At 43.2% G+C, this 23,734-nt stretch overlaps 1 protein-coding gene across 1 annotated transcript; it reads left to right on the top strand.

The window, feature by feature from the left end:
• Positions 1 to 13,510: 13,510 nt before the first annotated feature.
• On the top strand, positions 13,511 to 23,136 carry CISH (cytokine inducible SH2 containing protein). Its single transcript, XM_080994280.1, has 3 exons — positions 13,511 to 14,380; positions 20,799 to 21,025; positions 21,809 to 23,136. Exons 1-3 carry the CDS (start codon positions 14,334 to 14,336, stop codon positions 22,303 to 22,305), a joined length of 771 nt encoding a protein of 256 aa, XP_080850406.1. The 5' UTR covers positions 13,511 to 14,333; the 3' UTR covers positions 22,306 to 23,136.
• Positions 23,137 to 23,734: the final 598 nt, after the last annotated feature.

Raw genomic sequence — 23,734 nt, 5'->3', positions numbered from 1 at the left:
CAGGCTGTGAGAGGATCCCTATTATATCTGTAATCTTTGCACAAAAGGAAGGAAGTGAGATGTGGTTTTTTCTGTTTGAATGCTGCAGCAATAGGAGAAACTGAATGGTGGACTTGTCTATTTCAAGGCAACTCTTGATACTAGAGCCTTCTCACATCATTTGTGAATATGAGGTGTTAATACTTAGGTCAGTGATTTACCTTGATCAATAATTCAAAATTATTATTAATAGCTTCATTTTTATACCACTTTATATTTTTAAGGGGAAAAATCTCATTTGTTTACAACACATTAAAACATCAAATAAAAAGATCCAGAATAAAACATTACTAAAGAAAATCAAATACAAAGTATATGTTGAAAGCAACATAATTAACAGGAAACTAACATATGATCTTAAAGATTTCAAAACATTACAAAAGATGTAAACGACAGAATGCACATTTATTGCATGATGATGAGGAACCATTAGTGAGCACTGTTTGGGTTTGATCAACCAGCTACAAATCCACCTAACTAACCTCATCCAGCCCACATTTTACCAGTTTCTCCACATAAATATGGAGAACTTTGTAAAGAAAAGAAAAAAAACCTGATTGAAATCAAGATACACTACTCCCACAGCATTCCCCTGATCCACCAAGCTTATCTGAATCAAAAAAAGAAACGAGATTCATCTGGCATGACTTGCTTTTGAGAAACCCATTCTGGGCCTTAGTAATCACAGCATCCTTTTCTAAGTGCTCACACATCAACTTTAATTATCTGTTCTATGACCTTTATTGGTATTGACATCAAGTTGACTGGTTAGTAGTTATCTGGGTCTTCTTCCCCCCCTTTTTGAAGATGGAGACAACATTTGCCAAGCTCCAGTCTGCAGGGACCTCACCTGTTCTTCAAGAATTCTCAAGGATTATAGACAGAGGCTCTGAGATCGCATCTGCAAACTTATTTAGTACCCTTGAGTGCAGCTCATCAGACCCTGGAGATTTGAATTCATTTAAAGTAGCTAGGTGTTCCCTTACCACCTCTTTTCCTATCTTTGGCTGCTGCTTCCTCCTTCCATCATATATTCTGTGATCACCAGGTTGGGCACTCCTTTCCTTTTAGGTGAAGACAGGCAAAGAAAGTGTTAAGCAGTTCTGCCTTCTGTCTGTCGCCCAATAGCATTTCTCTGCCTTCTACATGCAGAGAACTTACTACTTGCTTGTTCTTCTTCTTGCTTCAAGCATAGCCAAATAAACCTTTTTATTATTTTTAACCTCTTTTGCAAGCCTGAGCTCATTCTGAGCTTTAGTCTGCCTGACCTGCAACTGTTAGCTAATGACTATAGTGTATTTAGGATATAAGGTTTTATTTCCACACACACATATGTATATAAAACTCGATCATAGGATGCATGGGCTTACAGCATCAACATCTTTGGCACTCAGAGCAAATGGCAATCTGAAGAAAAACCAATTTGTCATTTGCTCCAATTGAGCTTTAAATGGTGGGTTTTGGTGGGGAAAACTCAGACATGGAGCTTGAAAGCATGGACCTGTAACTGGAAGGAGCAAGGCAAAAGACAAGTACGGATAACCCCTAGTTAAACTATGGAATTCACTTCCACCAGATGTGATGGCCGCCAGCTTAGACAGCTTTAAAAGAGGATTAGACAAATTCATGGAGAACAAGGTTCTCAATTCCTAGTCAAGATAGCTGTATATTCCACAATCAGAAGAACCATGTCTCTGAATACCAGTTGCTGGAGAGTAATAGGAGTAAAGAGCAATTGAACTGGTGTCCTGCTTGCGGTCTTCCCAAAGGCACCTAGTTAGCCACTGTGAGGAACAAGATGTTGAACTAAATAAGTCTTTGTTCTGATCCAGCAGCACTCTTTTTATGTTAATATATTCATTTTAACATGGGATCAAGCCCAGATATTCCTGCTGTTGATTTTGTACCAGAGAACTCACAGAAAAACCTTTGAGATAAATGTGAGATTGAAGTCAATTCTTCTCAGTAAAATATATTCCTTAAAGGAGCACAAAGTCCTTATAGCATATTGCAAGGGTAGTGCATTTTTCTTATCTCTGTTAAGGTCAAAGATCCAGTTTCTAATACTTCACCTATTACTACTGGCTTTTTATACTGGTGAATAATATTGTACATTTAGTATATAATAAATAGGAGGTATACAAATGTAAATGAATACTCACAGTTGCTTGTATAATTTTGGTCTGCTCATATGAAGTCCTACCCTGTAAAACGGATGCTGTTAATTTTCTTTCCACTGCCATATTGAATTCAAACTTGCTTCTTATATGTCCCTTGGATTTTCTTATTATGCGGGGGGCAGTGGGGGGGAGTTCAATCTGCACATCAGGTTTCGATTGCAAGAGCATATAACAGGATCAGCTAACATGTGACTTACTAGATGTTGTTGGATTCTAGCCCCAATGATCAGGCAAGATGGGGCTGTAGTCCATTCCAGGATACGTAGGTGTTCTCAGTAGCCGAGTTGCAGACCTGCTTATTAAGCCCCCCCACCCGAACTCTGCAGGGGGGAACTGCTGCAAAATCTTACCAGGAAACTGATAAACAGTGCTAACTTTGGACTGCAACCAGGGGAAGTTTCTTTGGTGGTGTGGCCAACCTTCAGCCCTCCCCCTGCATCATAGGAGCCAATTCCTAGGGACCAAAGTCCCTTCACCTCCCCTCTAAAATATTTGAGGGGCAAAGTTGATAGGCATTGCCATTCAAATGGTGTGTATATGCTACGTATTGTGATCGATTATGGGGGGTGGGGCTTACCTGGTTTCCCCAATATTTTATTCAAGTTGGCACCTCCATCCACAATCCATCTATCCATTGTTTTCTTTTGTGCAGATGCTCTATTCTCTGAGCCAGTTAACATTTTACCATTTTCCTGCCCAGCTTGTTCTTGCAGCAACAAAAGTGCTAGGTCAGAAATTCCTTTGAGTTAGAATTAACCATTGCCACTTGGGAACAGAGAGAAGACTAGCTTGGTTCCTTCGGCTGTATTTGTTTGCACCTCATAGGAGTATTCCCCAAATAGTGCTGTGACCTCAAATCCAGATCTCAGATCTTCCTTTAGATATATATTTATTGTGATAAAAATCAAACCCTTTGTAATTTCCTTTGTGCTCATAGTGATTCAAAGAGCTAAGGATTCCTGTGAGACAGGGATGAAGGATATGTTGATGGGCCCGTAGGAGTTGTGAGTGCCATAGGATCTTTTCACTCATTTGAATTATATTTATTGATGTTCGCTTTTTTTTTTTTTTTTGAAGATTTGGAAAGTAGAAGTGCCCAGAAGGAAAGTTCCCTTTCTTCTTTAATCTTTCATGAGTCTGGAAATTAAATATTAATTTAAAGTTTATTTTGCTAAAGGCCCTTATTTGACAACTTCCAAACTTTAAATCAGTTCCTCTCAACTGTGTTAGTAGCTTATCACATTCTAGCTTTTGTAGCATAGTTCTTTGAGTCTTGATTCACAGGTAACCATGATATGTAATCTGTTTGTTTGAATGTCTGGCACAGCAGCCCATGGGTTGTTCTCTGGCAGCAAACCATGTTTTGAAGCCTTGGTTTGCTGTTGGCTAATGATCAAAGGCTTGTGTGAACTTTTGTCTGAACCCAACAGCCTTGCATATCATTGGCTTGTTTGGCCATCCCACTCCAGACTCTTGCCAAGTTTCAAAGCCAGCTAGAAATTAAACCAAGCTTTGGAGGAACAAGCAGAAGACAGAATCAGGATTCAAGATGACCTTCACAGATTGGAGAACTGGGCCCGTACTAACAAAATGAATTTCAGTAGGGACAAATGTAAGGTTCTACACTTAGGCAGGAAGAACCAGCTGTACAAATATAAGATGGGGGAGGACATCTGGCTTGCTAGTAGTACATGTGAATAGGATCTAGGGGTCTTAGTGGACCACAAGCTTAACATGAGTCAACAGTGCAATGCAGCAACAAAAAAAAGCTAATGCTATTATAGGCTGCATCAACAGAGGTATATTACTTCAAGAGTTAGAGCATACCTATAGTACTGTGTCCACTTCTGGGCACTACAATTTAAAAAGGATACTGCCAAGCTGGGATATGTGCAGAGGAGGGGAACCAATATGATAAAGGGTCTGGAAACTAAGACTTATGAGGAATGGTTGAGGGATCTGGGTATGTTTAGCCTGGATAAGAGGAGACTGAGAGGTGATATGATAGCCATCTTCAAATATCTATCTAAAGGGCCCTCATATGGAAGATGGAGCAAACTTGTTTTCTCCTATTCTGGAGAAAACAATTGTTTAGAATGCTGGACTCGTTTGAACAGAAGCAGACCGTCATGGGTGCCTGGCCTGTTGCAAAGTCTCTGCAGTTGCCACTTCCTCGCTTGCAAGGTGTGCAGCTTAAGGGGTAGAATGCCACTTTCTCATTTCATGTATGAGGCCTGGGGGTGGGCTGACTTGTATGCTGCTGCAGCCGTTCATCACCTTGATTCCTTGTTCAGGGAGTGCAGGGTGATGGATGGCTGTCAGGGGCTGGGCAGAGGAGGAGAAATTGTGGAGACTGCCTCTCCATCCTGACCCTTCCAGGGAGAAGGAAAAGGAAGACAGTATAGATTTACAACAGGGGTTTGCGGGAGGTCACAGCTCAGAGACAGATGAAGGTGAAAGTTGGGAAATAATGGGAGATGAGCAGGCAGAGCTGGAGCAGCTGGTTGACACATTACCACTAGAAAGCATTCCAGATCCACCATCCCCCAGAACCCAGTGAGCCTTAAAAGTAGGAGAGCAAAGAGCTCAAAGACAGGGGGCACTTAGCAGCACCCATAGAGGAGGTGATGATGTTGACAAATGAGGAAGTGGGAAAGAAAGGGGGTGGAGATTCATTCGGGACAATGCCATTATCCAAGAGGCTGGGTTCTATAGCCACTCTCTGTAAAGTTTGAAATAAAGAAGGACTGTAATAAACTTTTGTCTTTATACTTTCCTGGGAGCCAGTGACAGCATCCTGACAATGACATGCACAATGCAGCAGCAGCCACTGACATACCTGAAACCCTGCAACTACTGGAGAACCTCGGACTTAACCCTCCACCAGAATGGCAACCATCAGACCCACCGAACGACAACCAGTGAAGGATTGGATGATAGTCAACAAGAGAAAGAAGAAACAACAGAAACTACATGACAATGCAAACCAAAACAGTCAAGTACCGCTCACAGAACAGCCCTGCCAAACACACAACAAAAGATTATGAAACAACCTCACCTAAAGCCACATACCACAGATTGACAACCCTGCATCATCAACTACTGCCAAATGAAGCACCCAGAAACTACCTCAAAGCAATGGATTGGTGAACCCCCCTCCCACACCAACACCAACCCAGATGACACTCACCATTGCCACCCCTCCCACCCCATGCCTCCACAGACCAACCCAGATGACACTCCTCCATTCTCTCCAGCTCCACCCACCCCAACAACCCATCCCCCCAACCACACACACCCCTCGCTCCAAAATACACAAAAAATAAACACACAAACAAAAATAGAGCCCACCTCCGCCCCCAACCTCTCCATCCCCTTCCTCACACATGAAAAAAGCAAAATACGCAGGTAAAAGAAGGAAAACAGAAAAAGGTGAACTCATACTAACTAATACAACACCTCAACCCCAATTAAACAACCAGCAAACAGGCTAAAATCTGACAGATAACTAGCATAATGGTGGTGCCAGAGCACGCCCATATTCACATCCGTACCCTAATACCCCAGCAAACCAATAATGTTGTTAACAATACTGACGTTGTTTATAAACTTTATACCCAACACAAGCGCCCCAAAGGCACTGTCTCACTGATCCACCCCTATCACAAGCGAAAGGGAGGATGGCCTGTTCTCAAACAAGGCCATCCATGTCAGCTGAGACACAGGACCAACCGGCTGGGAGCCAAATGGTCCAAGCTACCCCAAACAAACACCTATATAGCTACCTATAGGCTACTCTCTATAACCTACCCCCAATTCTCAGCCCACCCCTAACATTAACCCCCTTCCCCCACCCATCACACTATATGTCAGCACAACACACTAGGTTCGATAGACAATATAAGGTGAGAAACACAGGACAACCCAGACCTTATAAAATAGACATACAAAATGGCTAGCTTAAAAGCAATTACACTAAATGTGAGGGGATTGATAAACCAAGACTACAAGATATTCACAACAATCCTTGCTAACTGCCTAAAAATCTTCCTACACAAACTAATCACCCCAGACCAGGCAGGCTTTGTCCCTGGTCGCAACATAACAAACCCCATTAGGAAACTACTGAATCTGAGAGAACACAGCAAAACGACGAAACTCCCTCTGATGATCACATCCCTAGACATCCTTAAAGCCTTTGATTGCTTAGGATGGAAATATCTATTAGGAGTATTACCTAACATGAAATTTGGCCCCAACTTCCTACAAATCCTCAAACAAATTTACTCTCAAGCCTCAACAAAATGCAGAATTAACAATATGGACTCCAGTACCATAGCAATCCAAAGAGGCACTAAACAAGGATGCCCGCTGTCTCCCTTCCTATTAATCTTGGCCCTGGAACCCCTAGCAATCTGACTCCGAGCAGCCCCAGATATCAAAGGTGTGGGAATAAAGGGTAAAACCTATAAACGAGGGCTCTTCACAGATGACCTGATGGTCACAACACCAGACCCCATAAGCACAGCAACCACCCTAACTAAAGAACTCAACACATTTGCAATGGTGTCAGGCCTACAAGTAAACTTTGCAAAATCTGAGGCTATGTGCTTCAACACCCCCCACCCCCCACATACCCAAAAGGAATTCACCAACATCACAAAGATAAAACTGCTGTACCAAATTCAGGTACCTAGCGGTTCAAATAACCAGAAACTTCAACAAACTATACTTCCACAATTACAAGCCCCTGTGGCGACAAATAACAAAGACTTGAGGAAATGGAACAACACCAACTTCACCCTCTCAGACAAAATAGCCATGATCAAAATGATCACCCTCCCAAAACTAACCTATTTATTCTAAACCCTTCCAATCTGGATTCCCTCAACCCAACTCCAGAAGTGGCAGATGGTATCAAATTGTATGGGAAACGCCCTTACTAAGAAAAGCTAAGCAATAAACTGAAACTGACACGGGGAAAAAAAAAAGAGGGCACCTGAAACCCAGTATGGCTCCCCTTTATCACATACACAGTTCAACAAGACAACAAGAAGAACCCACTGACAGCATACAAATTAATATGGCTTACCTGATCCAATAAACCCTCCCCCCCTCACAAATGCAAACAAACCCCACTGCAGTCAACCACAGACAACCAACCACACCCTGCCCCCCAATACCTCCCACTACCAAGGAAATGTAACAAATAGAAAGAGAACCTACCCAGTTGACACTGACCCCAAACCACACACGTACTCTATACAAAAGAATATAAACTCACCACCCCACCTCTCGTCTCCCCCATCCTCTTCCCCAGCCTTATCCTGTACTCAACACTAATGCCTCACAACAAATGTCACTGGTTTGTAAGAAAGACTGTACAACCTGAAAAAGAGACAAGGCATGTGCTTTTGTAAACCAATAAAATCTTTAATAAAAATAGTTTTTTTAAAAAATAGTTATTGTGGAGCAGGAAAATATCATCCAAGAAGAGTCAACCAAAATGATCAAGGGGCTGGAACAACTCCCTTATGAGGACAGGTTATATAGCATTTGGTGCTTTAGAGAAAAAGGCAAGTAAGTGGGGGGAAGACACAATAAGAGATATATAAAATTTGGTGCGTAGAAAGTGGGTAGACGATCATTATTCTCCCTCTCTTGTAATACTACAACCTGTGGTCATCCCATGAAGCTGAATGTCGAGAGATTCAGGGCAGACGAAAGAAAATACTTCACACAGTGCATAGTTAAACTATGGCATTCGCTCCCACAGGATGTAGTAATGGCCACCAACTTGGATAGCTTTACAAGGTAATTATAAAAATTCATGGAGGGTATCAATGGCTACTAGTATTGATCCCTGCTGGGGATCACAAAAGGGGAAGGTGCTGTTGCACAGGCATCTGACTGGCCACTATGAAAATAGAATACTGGATTAGATGAGACTTTGGTCTTAGCCAGTAGGGCTGTTCTTATAGTTATTTCTGGCTGGATGCCTGACATTCCTAGACATTCCATGCGCTTTGGTGTCTCAGAACAAAACAATCTTTAAATGTTGTACTTAACCTAGGGTTGAAGCGTGTTCATCGATCAAAGCCTGCTCTACCAGAATTAGTTGGATGTTCCCTATTGACATCAATAGATGCCCACTAAATATCCTGCACTACACACATAAGTACTGCAAATATAAATGAAAGTTGACCATGCCATATATATTTTCCATATGCACTCACGTCCCAGCTGGTGTTCTAGTTCCCTAATACATATGTCCTATTTGTTTTCACATTGAGATACTTTTACCAGCAGATGGTAGTATTGTAGTGTTGAAACCTAGAATGCAATGTGCAGGAATTATTTTTAGCTCTCTCTTTTTGGAACTTTCCAGTAATGTTGCTCCAAGATTTTCTCAGAATGTTTGTAATAGAGTTCTTTCTAAGTGTGTTTATCTGGTGAATCAACACATCTTTCATTCACGACCTTGTATGCAGTTGGATTGTTCACCAATCATCTATGATGTCAGCAGCAATATACCAGCAGACATTTAACCTGGAGGTAATTTGCAGAGATTAGAAGCCTGATGCATTAAACATACATGTGGTACAAACAATATGACTGCAAGTAATTCCTAGAAAATAGTTTTCGAGGTATGAACTGTAGTTAAACATAATAGATACTGGACTAAAAACTAGAATCATGAAAATATGACCAGACAATCCTTTCATTATGTCTGACAAATGCAAAAGCTTTCATACTTTCCTCCCACCAACAGGCAGAGAAATAACATGTATTTCTGAACCAATTAGAGAACTAGTCTGTAAAAGCTACCCAACTTGAGTATACACACATACTGCTGTCATAATTCACTCCTTTAAAAGGTTAATCAAAGCTACTGAGCTATTAACTATATTTTCAAAGAGAATGAGCATGAACCCTCACCATGTAGAGCTGGCAGTAATTTGTCAGATTCTGACTACCAGACTGCGCTTTGCTAACAAGTCTAGGAAGTTTGCAGACACCAATAGAAAGTACACCTCTGCTATACTTTTAGGTTCAGAATCAGCTGGAGTGATCATAGCATTTATGTGTCTATAATTTCAAAGAACTCCACTTTGAAATGGGAACAGTATGACTTTATGAAAGGTTAATTGGGGCTGCGGGAAACAACAGCCTTCACACAGCTCATTTCAAAATGTGATCTGGCTAATTGGCTGCTTTTCTTTCACTGAAACGAGACCTATTTATGAGTGTGAAAGAACAGGCTAGCTACAAACTGGCTCTCACAGCAGCAAGACTCTGCTGCCTTATCTCCTGTGCTAAAGGTAAAGGTAAAGGGATCCCTGACTGTTAAGTCATGGACGACTCTGGGGTTGAGGCACTCATCTCACTTTACTGGCTGAGGGAGCTGACATTTGTCCAGGTCATGTGGCCAGCATGACAAAGCTGCTTCTGGCGAACCAGAGCAGTGCATGGAAATGCCATTTACCTTCCTACGAGAGTGGTACCTATTTACTTGCACTTTGATGTGCTTTCAAACTGCTAGCTTGGCAGGAGCAGGGACCGAGCAACGGGAGCTCACCCCATCGCAGGGATTCGAACCACCGACCTTCTGATTGGCAAACCCTAGGCTCTGTGGTTTAGACCACAGTGCCACCCGCGTCCCTGTGCTACTAATTCCCAGCACGTGCCTTCCAGACTAAGCTCTGTTTCTCAAGGGTGCCATCTAGGCTTCAATAGCAAGCTGGCAAGGATCAATCTGGCTCCACCAACCAGCCTCACTATGTGATTTTCAGTCACAGCAGGGCCTTGTCCTCCTCTCTCATGCTAAGCCTGCCTATCTTGAACAATGTTGTCCACTAGACCTGGATTGTGCCACTGGTCCCATTAGACTGACTGTTACTTTCCACCCCCTAAACCCTGAAACCTGATTACTTGGGGCCTGAGACCTCTTGAATCAGGAGCGTACCAGCACATACATACACACACACCCTCTGTAAGGGTTTCTGCACACAGGCTATTATGCTGGTGCTGTTACATTATTGTTATGTCTTGGAGTCAAGAAACTTGATCTCCCAAAGGCCTTTGATGGTATCTTCCTGGACCAACTTAGTGGGATGGATAATGGAGGCACTGTATTTTGGTGGTTCCACTCATAACTTCAGGGTTGTGTCCAGACAGTAGCACTGGATGAGTGTTCCTTGGCCCCCTGGCACTTCTGCTATGGGGTTCCACAGAGTGCTATTCTCCCTCAGTGCTATTTAATATTTTCAAAGCCATTGGGCGCAGTCATTAGGAGTTTTGGAGCAAGGTGTCATCAGTACACTGATGATACACAGCTCTACTTCTCCATAACATCGGAATCAGGGGCATTTCAGTTCTTTTGCCATCAATTCTAAAAGATCCAGGTAGCTATCAGCCTGGATATATAGCAGATAATTCCTTCCTATAGCAAAATCAGACTGAGTGCCAACAGGAATGTAAGTGGAAAGCACAGAGGATTATATATATATATATATATATATATATATATATATATACACATATATATATATCATATTTAATTTTCATAAGGTCAAGTGTATCGTCACTCTGTAGCAAGATTGTGCCTTGCCACACACACACACACACACACACACACAGCCCATATTCAGGTGAACCTCATAGTATACAGAAATACAAAACATTTTCTTTTCTTTCAAATAAAAGGCACTGTAGAATGAAGTCCATTGTGGAACAGACAAACAAACATGTTCAGTGGATTCCAGGAGCTATGGAGCATTGAGTGACAGAAAAGAAAACCAACGGCAAGGGAATGAATTTGTCTGTTTGCAAGGCACAATCTTGCTACAGAGTGACGATACACTTGACCTTATGAAAATTAAATATGAAAGAGATGTTTTAAAAATACTCTTCTCTCAAGGAGGAAATTCCTCTCAGAATGGATTTCCAGATTTCTCAGAATGTGCAGGATCAATTCACGTGGAAAAAGCAGCAAGGTCTTCCTGGGAACCTTGAAATGCAATCTGGCAGTGGTTGTTCCACATGTCGTCTGCAGCAGTATGCTGTGCAACTCTGGTTATTTTCACTACTCCACTGCAAGCCACACACCAATGAAAACATGGACTTCAAGATGGGAGGGATTCAACTAGCAAGCCTCACCATCAGAAGCCAGCACAATGGCTTTTGATAGTGCAGTGAGGCCTATCTCATCTCATGGCTCCAAACAGTTAACTTGGGCGGGGTTGGGGGGGATCAGGAACAGTGCAAAGTGAGAGGAGTAGACAGATAATATCATCAGGCTAGCAGAAATGCCTGTGATGATGGAGTGATCTGCCTAGTGCTATACAGTGGTACCTCGGGTTAAGAACTTAGTTTGTTCTGGAGGTCCATTTTTAACCTGAAACTGCTCTTAACCCAAGGTACCACTTTAGCTAATGTGGCCTCTCACTGCTGCCGCACCGCCACCTCACCATTTCTGTTCTCATCCTGAAGTAATGCTCTTAATCCGAGGTACTATTTCTGGGTTAGCGGAGTCTGTAACCTGAAGCGCCTGTAACCCAAGGTACCACTGTACTAAATTTCTTCCCCTACATCTGAAACTTGTGCTTTGACACCGGACTATGACCCTGCCCTTTAATAAAATGAGAAAACCTTGCTATATATGCACTCTTGAAAATACACCATTGTAGCCCAGTGTTGCCTGTTCTGAGTTGTAATGACTCCAGTCTATGGTCTCAGGAATGGGTGTTCTCCTGCTTTGCCACTGAGATCTTTTAAGTGGAAAGTCTAGGAATTCAATTTAAGGAAAGTCTAAGCTCCCTCTCAGCCAGGAGGGTTTGAAACCACAACCCCATAGACAACAAGCAAACAAGCGTGCCACAATTAGTCCAGTGAGTCATAGGTGGAATAGCCTCCACATTGTGGCATTTCAAGCAGCCAGCACATGGCTGCTTATTCTTTGAACTGGGCCCGGGATGACATTCTCATTCAACTCTAACGAAAGCATGTGAAGAATCATGGCCTTTGGCCTTGGCTCTCAAAGCAGCATCATGGTGCAAGTCTCATGGGCTGCCAAGCAGAGTGCTTGTGGGAAAATAATAGACCTTGTGCTGCCTGGAACTAGGCAAGACAGTTTATTATTTTATGGGTGACTATACTATATACCCATCTAGATCTAAGACACGTGACTCACTCTCATTCAGAAGTGACAGGGTGGGATGCTCCCTGCTGAGTAGTTTGCTGTCAAGGGCACCTTAAGGTGTGATCTTCTGAGCTTATTACCACCTAGTTCTATGTGGAGCGTACTGGATATTTAGGATGTCTTGAAAAGGAATTCAGGCTGTCAAAATAAAATAAAATAAAATAATCAGGTTGTGGCTGGGAATGGATTAATAATAAAATTGTGAGTCGAGTCCCGTCCCCTTAAAAAAAGGTAAAGGTAAAGGACCCCTGATGATTAAGTCCAGTCACGAATGACTCTGGGGTTGTGGCACTCATCTCGCTTTATCCCCCTTAGGCATCTCAAATACACGCCCCAATTATTGTTCTTTTTTGGGTGGCTTGTAACTATTTCAGCTATGACATTTGTTGCGGCCGTGTTCGATTCACTCGCAAGCTTTATGAAATTGTACTTGAAAGGGGTGAAATCACATGAGAGTATTTTTTTTAGTGGGGTGAGAGTATTTTTTTAGTGGGGTGTGTGATTCTGATCTACTCTTGAATTAAAGGAAGAGCGAAATTCCAGGAAGAGGACGTGCCTTATCTTTCAGCAGCAATGACTCCACTTTCTGCAGAGCGTTATAAAATTGCTGTCGTCCAATTATTATTTATTTCCCAATGCTGCGCCAGGAACAAACGTGGGGTGTAAATCATAGGCTTTTTCAAAACTTCGGCGGAAGGAAACCATCAGCCTAATAAAAGAGGCGGCCGGCAGCTGCCCCACTACTCAAGGCAGGGAAACGTGCTGCTGCTCCTCGCCCTGTCTGGGAGCCTCAAGAAAGAAGCGGCGGGCGCTTGGCCCCTCTTGCCAAATGGCTACTAGCAACGCCCGCCAGGCTTCCCGCTGCTGCTCCCCGCCTCTAACGCCCTTCCTTTTCTGCCTCCGCGTTGGCGTGCGGGTTTCTCCGCGTGTCTACTGGGCTAGGATCATTGCAGCATCCGACGTCATCCGCCCCTGATTGGCAGGGCTCCGAGGCCCGGCCCTGCCCTCCTTCGCTCTGATTGGCAGAAGGACGCGGTCCGGCCCCGCTTTCCTGGAAAGTTCTTGGAAATCTATCAAAGGTATTTCCTTGAACGCAGAGAGCGGCGGCAGCCAATGCTGGATAAGCCTGAAAACAACCAGCAACTTTTTCAGCCGGATCCCTTGAAAAACCCTCTCCCTTTCCAGCTGGGGGATATTTTGGTGATCTGTTGGGGGAATTATTTTAACTCCAGGAGAGCAAGCCTGACAGCAAGGTCTCTGCTACGGACGCATCTATTTATATATTTCTCTCTTTTTTCTTGTTAATGTCGGCACAGTGATGTGAATACAATACAATTCCAGGAATCCACCACTTCCTGGAATAGATTAAAAGGGAGCAAACAAAAGATTACTTAGTAGTGGCTTCCCCCCTCCCAGAGCTTCAAGATTACTTCAAGAGGCAGCGTCGAGGCGAGCTGCAACTCTCTCTGCTCACTTCTTCCACGCGTTTAAGACGAGAGAGAGATTTATTTATTGAGACGTATTTATTGATTTTTCTTTCCAGTTGTTGCTGGTGATTTTATACGCCACCGGGAAGGAGATTTCTTTCCTTCTCTCATATTCTTTTATTTTCCCCGTGTAATTTTTTTAAAAAAATTCACCTCTGCAAGAGTTCAGTGGAAAACTGCTAAGGTTACGTACCTTTTCTTACTCGTAACTTGCTGAGCAAAGACTTTCTGGATACCTCAAACTGTCTGCTTTTCAGCGAGTGATCTCCAAGGTGCTTTTGAGAAGGCTTCTGGGTCTTCATCCAGCCTTCTTTTTCCGAGTCACTTGCTAGCCGATTGTGGTACCTCCTGTTTGGGAACAAAGACCGAGCATAAAGAAGACAACCAAAAGAGGGAGAGCTTTTCCCCCAGTTCCCCGAAGACTTGATGCTCTTTCCTTGGTCCTGGAGTGACATGATCCTCTGTGTTCAAGGGTAAGATCCCTCAAAGACTTTACAATTTTCTTATCCCACTTTAAAAAGTACTGAAAAGGTATTGTGGAACAAGTCCTCAAACCCCCTTTTCTTTAAATAAGGGATTTCAATTCAAATCAGTGTGTGTGTTTAAGTTACTTTATTTCAGTTGAAGGTCACCCTTTGTGCAGGTTCCCATTTTAAAAAAGGTAAACATGCAGCACATCAAGTTAACAAAATTCAATACGCTTTTAAAAGAAGTGGAAGGAAGAGAGTTGCTGTTTCTATTGTGCGTGTTTGATTAAAGATGAACAGTGCAATCTTGTACATGTCCACTCAGAAAAAAAGTCCCACTGAGTTCAGTAGGCCTGACTTCTAGATAAGTGGGCATGCAATTGCAGCAAACAGGCTTTATAATCCTTCTTAAACTGAGGAGCGGTGTGTGGGATCAACTGGAAGAGAATTCCAAACATACAGAAAATACTCTTGAGTTGGTACAGAACAGTTTGTTGTGAGTAGTAAAGGGCTACTGTTTTAACCATCTTCAGATAATTAAAAAAACCCCAACAACACTGCAAAAATATACATAGATTGCTGTAACTGATAATAGCTTATCTACCCAAGACTCTGTGTGTGTGTGTGTGTGTGTGTGTGTGTGAGAGAGAGAGAGAGAGAGAGAGAGAGAGAGAGACAGATGTATACATGGCATGCTGGTCACACAACTATCTACATGATATTGCATTTGTGAAACTTAAGGACAGCACAATTTTTCAGTTAGACTAGATGTATCCCACTGTTCTTATCATCACACCGATGAGTCCCAACTAGAACTCATACTCGTGCTGCCAGACTAACATTTACAGTTGCTTCAGACATCAAGGGTTGGTACCTGTACACTAAGACTGCATGTTGTCTGACATTCCACACTCAAGCCATGTAAAATACTTACCTAGTTATAGTCATTAAGAGCTATGCCATTTAAAACTATTCCAAAAGAGAATCTAGAAGTTTTTGCCCCTTTCCACTCTGGCAAAGGTGGGGGTTTCCACCTCCTCTATTGCTTCTGTGTATTGCTGGCTAGACACCACAACGATTTTCCGATTTCTTTGTTTTCATTGCTAATACTTTCTGTTCGTGTGATGTGTCTCAAAACACATCTGCTCTAATTTAGTCTTTGTCCTCATTCACACCATACATTTAAAGCACTATGAGACCACTTCAGTCATGGCTTCCCCCAAATAATTCTGGGAGTTGTAGTTTGTTAAGGGTGCTGAGAACTGTTAGGACACTCCCCCCCCCCCAGCAACAATTCCCTGAGTGATTTTACAATCAATCCCTCTTCACAGGGAGCTCTGGGATGGGATGGGAATAGGGGGTCTCCTAACAACTCCCAGAATTCTTTGGAGGAAGCCATGACTGTTTAAAGCGGTATCATATTGTTTTAAGTGTAAAGCATTTAAAATGTAACACATTTTAAAATTGCTGTAATGGTGTGAATGTGGCCAAAGACTAATTTTATGTCTTAAATAAAGTGCCAGTAGCATATCTCGTTCCTCTTCCTCTGTTGGTTTACAGTTCATTTGCTTCCTGTGCTGGCTTTTAACCTGGGGCTCTCTAGAATTTTGTGCAGGTTAGAAGCCACTTGTCTCCTGCTCACTTAAGCAGAATTCCCAAGGGAGAATACAAAAGCACCCAATAAAGCACAGGGCTGGAGAATTTCCTGAATCTTCCTATCTTGCCATTTAACTTTGGTTTGCTGGGGAAGTAAGCAACTCCAGAACTTTCAGCTTTAGTTTCAGTGCTGCTAATTTATTTTTTATTCCCCAGTACTAATAATTATTTGGAAAAGGTTTGCAACCTTTCTTTAAAAGTGTGGAATGCCTTTCACATTTTCCTAAGTAGCTCAGCTTGAGAAGTGTACCGGTAGTTGTGTTAATTTCTGATTAAATCATTGTTGCTATTTTGATAGGTTCACCATTCATTAATTTAGAACTAGCTAATGGACCACATGTCTCATATCTCTTTAATCTTAGAAAGACTGACATTCCCCCAAGGGGCCCAGGTGATAGACATGTGGTTCGTCCTCAGAACAAACCTGCAAAGTAGATAGATCCATTGTGCTTCATGGATATAAGTCAAGATGAGAACCAGTCCAGAACAATCAACTACAGCACACTGGTTCTCAGTCTGTGTCCTTCCTCTGAGCAATCACACTTTGATGATGTAGAAGCTTTTCTGATACTCCCTAACCTCTTTTTGCAGGGAGGGTACAATTTCATTTTTATTATTGTCCTGTCTGCCCTGTGTTTATGCCCAGTCTGCTTCAGTGTATGTTCCTCCCAGATCATATTTAGAAAGCTACTACCTCATTTGGCATGAACATTTTTATCTTCTTATCTTCTTGCACACCTACTCAAAGATATTCCCCGGCTTACTACTCGCACCAGCCTTTCTCGTATTCCCAGTTGCACTGGCAGAGCAAGGCAGGTGCGGTGCGCACCAGGTGTCAGCCGTGAGGGCGGGTGACATCGCCGTGCCACACCCACCCCCCCATGCTCGTAGTGCGGGCGGCGGGCCACTAGGGACGATGCTGCCGTGGGCAGCTCTCACACGTCTTCATCATTCCTTCTTTGCTGCAAATGCCTTTCTGTCTCACCCTGGTTGCCCTTCACTTGGTTGAAGCACAAAATTTCACTCTTGTCTCCCTTTCATACCCTAGTTAAGCAGCCAGGATGCATGGACTGCAAGGACTGTTTCTCTGAGGAGACCGAATGCAGGGAAAGACCTAGCAAAAAATGGTATTAACATCACAGAGCACAGCATCACTCCCCCTGCTGCAAAAACAAAACAAAACAAGGGGCAGACTAGAATACTTTTAAAATGTTATTTTAAAGAAAGGACGTGTGCTGCAAACTCCATGAATAAGATTTAAAGGACTGGGATAAGGTTATTTATTTCTACAAACAATAGAGGTTTGGGTTAAGTTACAGAGGAGACTGTTTCCACCATGTCAGGCCCTTTGCCCTCTCTGCCTAGTATTTGTAATCCCAGCAAGCAGACCTATGGTTCAAAGAAGCCCATGCCAAGTATCCAGTTCAGAAAATAAGATGGGTTACAGGGCCTCATGCCCTCTTCTCCTTTTGGCCAAGAAACTCTGAGGCCTTTAGAGCCTGCCAGCTGGAGTGGCTGTTTTGTTAGCTACTATTTGGGGTTGGTGCGTAAGGCTAGCTCATTGTCCGTTTGCTCATATGAGTGGTAAACATCCATCTCTAGGAGGGTGAGAGGAAAGGACGACGACATTACATTTTGTGCAAGAAAGATGAAACCACACAACAAAAGCAGAAGCTGATATTATTAGGATTTCCCTCCACCCTTACTATCAGAAGCATATTAGGAACAGATTTGGCCATTCTGTTCCTATAATATATGGGACAGGGTTTCCTAAGAATCTCTGGATTTTGTTTTGTTTTGTTTTGTTAATCTTTTAAATTATTTATTATTTACGTATGAGCCATTAAAATACACGTAGCTCTGCTGAGTTTCATAAGCAAATAAATGCAGAAACAAAACCCAGACTGAGAGCTTACAGTCTAAAGTAGGCAAGGAAGAAGACAGGGGAATGGGTGACAGAGACAAGGGCTGCAAGGGATTTATGGGCACAGATGCTTAAACTTGATTCCAGTTGGGAATGAGAATTAAACGTTATGCCGAAGATTTAAATATTTAGATTTCTACGCATGTAGCAGAATTCCCAGGACTGCTCAACATTTCCCTCATGAACCAGATATTTCCGAAAACAGACGGGCACTTTCGTTTGCGAGCATGAACCCTCCCACCTCATTATCTCTAATTCTGTGGGACTCCACATCTCCCCTCCCACAGAAAAGTATTAAGAACAAAGCAGATTCAGGTAATGGTGACATTCAATGACATTTCTCTCTTCCCCGTATGGGTGGAAGCAAAAATGAGTGCATCACAACAGAGAAAAGATCAGTCCAAAGTGTACAGTATTCCCTATTACAGGTACTGTAATCTTTATGGACTGCCCATTATAGTAACATTCAGGTCCAGTGATGGACCTGAACCAACTGAATTTGGAACGGAGAACTTCTGTAACGAAGCCTTGCTGGTAATTACAGCTACTTCCTGCCTTTTCACTTTGTTAGTCATTTACTACCATGCAAATTACTGATACGTTCAGATTTGCCGGTTGCTATCACACCCACTTTGGAGAGTAAAGTGGTTACACAAGGTACAAAGAAACTAAGAGCCCGGGCCAACATGTGTAGGTGCTTTTGAAAGGCGGCATTAGAAAAGCTATGGAGTGGAACAGAATTGAGAAACTGAGTTGGCAAATGGTTCTTGGTCATGGTTTGCCTGAGAAGGACTGTGTCTCATGGTTATGGAGGAAAGGTGTGGCCCACTGCAAAACTTTAGCACTGTGAATTTCTAGCAATGTCTAAATTTAGCACACAAATCATATTTGTTACTGTACTGCCTGCCGCCTTGCAGTGGGTGTGTTCCAGATAAGGTTTTTGTGTTTTCGTGCATTTCCCCTTTTGGGGAGGTGCAAAAGCTTGCAGCTCAGAAAACAATTACTTAGAAGAAGAAGAAGAAGATGATCACGGCATTCACATCCCTTGCGGGTGATACATGCACTTTTCTCTGTGCTTTTTTTGTTGACTCATCTTTAGACTTCCATATTCAACTGGGTTAATTGAAGGAAACCAAGCAGCAAGACCACCAGGCTATGTGGAGGGAAAAAATAACAACCAGCAGAATACAGTGGTACCTTGGGTTACATATGCTTCAGGTTACAGACTCCGCTAACCCAGAAATAGTACCTCGGGTTAAGAACTTTGCTTCAGGATGAGAACAGAAATCGCACCGCAGCGGGAGGCCCCATTAGCTTAAAGTGGTACCTCAGGTTGAGAACAGTTTCAGGTTAAGAACGAACCTCCAGAACGAATTAAGTTCTTAACCCAAGGTACCACTGTACCAATGGGAAAGGATGGATATGTAACCTTATCCCTTGTTTTCATCAAGGTGTGGTTGACACTGCATGCAATGTCTGCCATGCGTTGGGGTGGGTTTTTTCAACCAAAGAAGTGGCAGGCTGTACAACCAAAGCAGAAAGGCCTTTTGCAAATGGGACTCAAACACTTTGACTTTGACTTTGCAGCAGAGCTGGATTTAGGGCAATGCAGGCCATTGCCCTGCACAAGAATGCCAGGCAAAATCATTCTTCTTTAACCAGGCCTTTGGCCAATGCCCTTTTAAAATGTGTTTTGGAAGGGGGGGGGTCCTTTGTTTTTGTTTTTATTACCCGTTTCCTGTTTTTTATATTGTAAGTTTATGCCCTGAGATCTACGGGTATAGGGCAGTATACTACTACTACTACTACTACTAATAATAATAATAATAATACGCAGAGTAAAAGAAGGGAGGGCACCCAATTTTGTCCTCACTCAGGGTGCCATATTACCAGAGTCCACCCCTGTTGCCAGTTCCACAGGTTTTCAGACAAGTTCACTTGGGGCTAATGAACAAGCTTCCAGTTTGTATTTCCTGATGGGTGCAGGCTTGTGGGTAGCTGGAAAAGAGTGGTGGGCCGTGGAACTGGCAGAGGAGGAGGAGAAGAGGGGCCAGACAATAAGTGTAGCAAGAACAGATCTGACTGTAGGCTGCCTGTAAGCTTATATGCTATTCTTTGACTCTTCACCTCTTAGAGATGTTGCATAACACACGTGTACACACAAAATCGCTTCAACACTTTCCCCTGCATATGTGTTGGTAATTATTATTCAGGCACAGTAATGTTTGAGATGCAGTAGAATATTGAGCACTATATTTGAATAGCATAAGAGTGAATTTTAAAACTTATTCCAAATTTCTCTTTTAATGGGATATATTTAGGGAATCAAGTGAAGTTCTGTATGCATCTACTCAGAAGTAAGTGGATTCAGTGAGACTTGTTCCCACCTAATTGTTTATGGGTTGCAATCAAAGAGAAAGAAAAAGACTGGGTCTATAGGACTGAAAAGCCACAGGCATGGAGAGAGTGTTTGAGGCTGCAATCCTATATACAGTAATCTGGGAGCAGTTCCACCGAACTCAATAGGACTCTTTCTGAATAGACATGCATAGGTTTGTGCTGTCAGTTATCCTCTGTCTGGGGACAAGCCTGCATGACTCCATTTATGTTTACTCAAAAGCAGATCCCACTCCCTTCAGTGGGTCTTAGTCCTTTGTGTGCTTATTATCACAGTTAAGTGGTGTGCATTTCTTCCCTTTCTTCCTCTGTTTATCTGCTTGTGCAGTGTAACAGGCTGTCACATAGTGGGTTAGTACAGTAGGAAGCAATGCGTTGATTCAACCTGGTTGCCAGGCAAGGTAAAAAAACACACAAAAAACTAATTCTAAATGCCCTTCCTTTCAGATCCCATCCTTTGCTGGCAGAGGAGAAGATCAGGAGCCTATCGCTTGGGGGCTTTGCAGCAAATCTGTCAGAGCAAGTCATGCAGCCTCTGTCAGTCACACCTTTCCAAGAAGAGCCTGCTCCACCCTTCGTGGCGCCCACACCGGACAACAGCCCGCCTCAAGCACGAGACCCAGAAGAGGATCTGCTATGCATTGCCAAAACATTTTCATATCTGCGGGAATCTGGTAAGAGCCCTCAGAGACTCGGTAGTGGAGCATGCCATGTGTGCGAAAGGTGTAAATAACAAGGAAGTGGAAACATTCATGCGGTTGATGGGCAACAATGACTGTTGAAAGCTGCTTGCAGTGGAGATATGGATGACACACCATTGGGTGGCAATGGCGACAGTTCAGAAGGGCATTATGGGACTTGAGAACTGGTTGGCTTTTCATTAGATCTCAGTGCAGCCAGGCAAATGGTGCCATGTTCTTCTGAAAAGCTGGCTTGGGGAGACTGGACCTGCAGCACTACACCATGAATCCCTGCTTAGCTCATTGGGACTTACCATGTGGTCTAGTGGGTAGAGGGTCCAGCTTGGGAAAATGGGATCTGGATTCAAATCCATATTCAGCCACAAGGCTGCCTTAGACTGTCAGCCTGGATAAGTGGGGAAATCCCATAGAAGCCACCGTGAACGTACTGCAGTATGCAGTAGTAAACAAATACATCTCCTTCCCCTGTATTACTTTCTTTTATGATCGTAGATCAGGGTTTTCTAAACTTGGGTCTCTAGCTGTTTTTGGACTACAATTCCCATCATCCCTGACTACTGGTCCTGCTACCTAGGGATGATGGGAGTTGTTGTCCAAAAGCAGCTGAAAACCCAAGTTTGGGAAACTCTGTTGTAGACCCTGCACTGAGCAGGGGGTTGGAATAGAGGACCTCCAGGTCCCTTCCAACCCTATTATTCTTTGACTAGTTTGTACTTTTTCTTCTATGTGTTTCTTATCTCTCTGCCTCTCTTCTAGGCTGGTACTGGGGCTCTATCACAGCCAGCGAAGCCAAGCAGCAGCTCCAGAAGATGCCCGAGGGGACTTTCCTGGTACGGGACAGCACTCACCCCAGCTACTTGTTCACCCTCTCAGTCAAGACCAACCGAGGCCCCACCAACGTGCGCATCGAATATGCTGACAGCAAGTTCCGGCTAGACTCAAACTGCCTCTCCAGGCCTCGCATTCTGACCTTCCCGGACGTGGTCAGCCTGATCCAGCATTACGTTCTTTCCTGCACCGTGGAGAGCAAAACGGACGCGCCTTACCCGCCTCCCCTGCCTTTGCCTCCTATGCAGAAGGAGGTCTCGGCCGTGCACCTGAAACTCATCCAGCCTCTCAAGCGCAGGGACAGCCCTCCTAGCCTCCAGCACTTCTGCAGGCTACAGATCAACCGGTCGACTGCCAAGACAGACCAGTTGCCTCTACCAAAGAGAATGAATGACTATTTGAAACAGTACCCTTTCCAGCTTTGAGGGCGCTGCTGGTTTGCCTCAAGACAGACTATAGAAGCAATTTTTTTAAAAAACAACAAAAACTATAGACATAAAATAAAAATTAAAAACCTGATGGGACAGTGATGGGGCTTTGTCCCACTGACATGGTGTGGTATTATTTTAAGTGGGCACAGTAAGTTAATGGCCAGCAGAAGAGATGGCGTCCATTATACCCTCCCCGTATTTTCTCCCCAGCTATCCTAATTCCATTCCAGTGCCAAGGAGGAGGTGCTGGAATTGTGGCCATTCCAGTGCCCAAACCTCAGAGCTTCTCTTTATTTTCTGACTTTGTCTTTGAGGAAAACACACTTGGCATGTGCACACTACTTGAATTTCAGAGTCACCAACACACCGGGAATGTCGAAGCATTGTTACTGTCGTTATTTATATCCATGGTAGCTTTTATTCTTTTTCACTACTACTAATTATAATATAGATTATTACTATTACTATTATTACTATGTTTGCTTCTTTTTCAAACAAACCTGTAGCTATCCATAGTAACCCTTGGGGGACTTTGAATATCAACCAGTTAAGTTGTCTTGCTGTAGCCTTCTCCTTAATCTATGATAGTGCATTCGTACCCAGATGCCATTGGAAGCCCATGAAAGTTGACCCTAGTCAGCTGTCAACATCTAGACTTCAGGTCCCGTCATCGTAGCACACAGAATACTTCCTTCCCTCCCAAACAAGCCTATTGGGCTCAGACAAATGAGCGTATTTTTGACTCTTTCTATCTTCCCCTCTTGAAGAGGACACACCCATTCTGAAGTAGCCAATTATATACTAATGATTTGCTTTTTAGAAAAATAACACAGTGAAGGCTCCTGAGTACCTTCTGCATGGGGCTGAAGCATTTGTCTTGGTGGGGTGATCCCATCTTCAGTACTCAGACATAGCAAACTTCTATACATGTATTTATATATTTATTCCTTCCTTCCTTCCTTTCTTTGGGGGAAGGAGCCCAGCAGAAAACAGGGCACCTTTCTTCCACCATCCCAATAACACCGCCAACCGGTTGGTTCTTAAGTTTTTATGTCACTGCTTTGTTTAGTACCATGTGGCTTCAGAAAGAGCTGGATCCTGTTATTATTCACTACCTCATTGGCTAGGGGTAGCTTGACTTGTAGGCTGAAGCAGATAGTTGCTTTTTGAATAACAGTGAAATCAAAACAACTAAACTTTAATGTACCTTTTTTTTTTTTTTGCTTCCCTAAAGTTTGCCTGTGGACACTTAATACACTTTTATTCTGATCCTTGTATATGGGGAAGGGAGAGGGAGAAAGAAGCAATCAAGTGTACCATATCCAGGCAACTCTAGCACACTTTGAGAGCCAGTGTGGTGTAATGGTTAAGAGCGGTAGTCTGGTAATCTGGGAAACCGGGTTCGCGTCTCCGCTCCTCCACC

This window comes from Podarcis pityusensis (assembly GCF_964106645.2).
Source record: "Podarcis pityusensis genome assembly, chromosome: 2".
Classification (NCBI taxonomy): domain Eukaryota; kingdom Metazoa; phylum Chordata; class Lepidosauria; order Squamata; family Lacertidae; genus Podarcis; species Podarcis pityusensis.
This window is presented reverse-complemented; position numbering and strand designations above follow the sequence as displayed.

Coding starts and splice junctions, on each gene's coding strand:
- CISH (XM_080994280.1), top strand. CDS start 14,334: ATGCTCTTTCCTTGGTCCTGGAGTGACATGATCCTCTGTGTTCAAGG. Junction 14,381..20,798: donor ATGATCCTCTGTGTTCAAGG/GTAAGATCCCTC, acceptor CCTTCCTTTCAG/ATCCCATCCTTTGCTGGCAG. Junction 21,026..21,808: donor TTCATATCTGCGGGAATCTG/GTAAGAGCCCTC, acceptor CCTCTCTTCTAG/GCTGGTACTGGGGCTCTATC.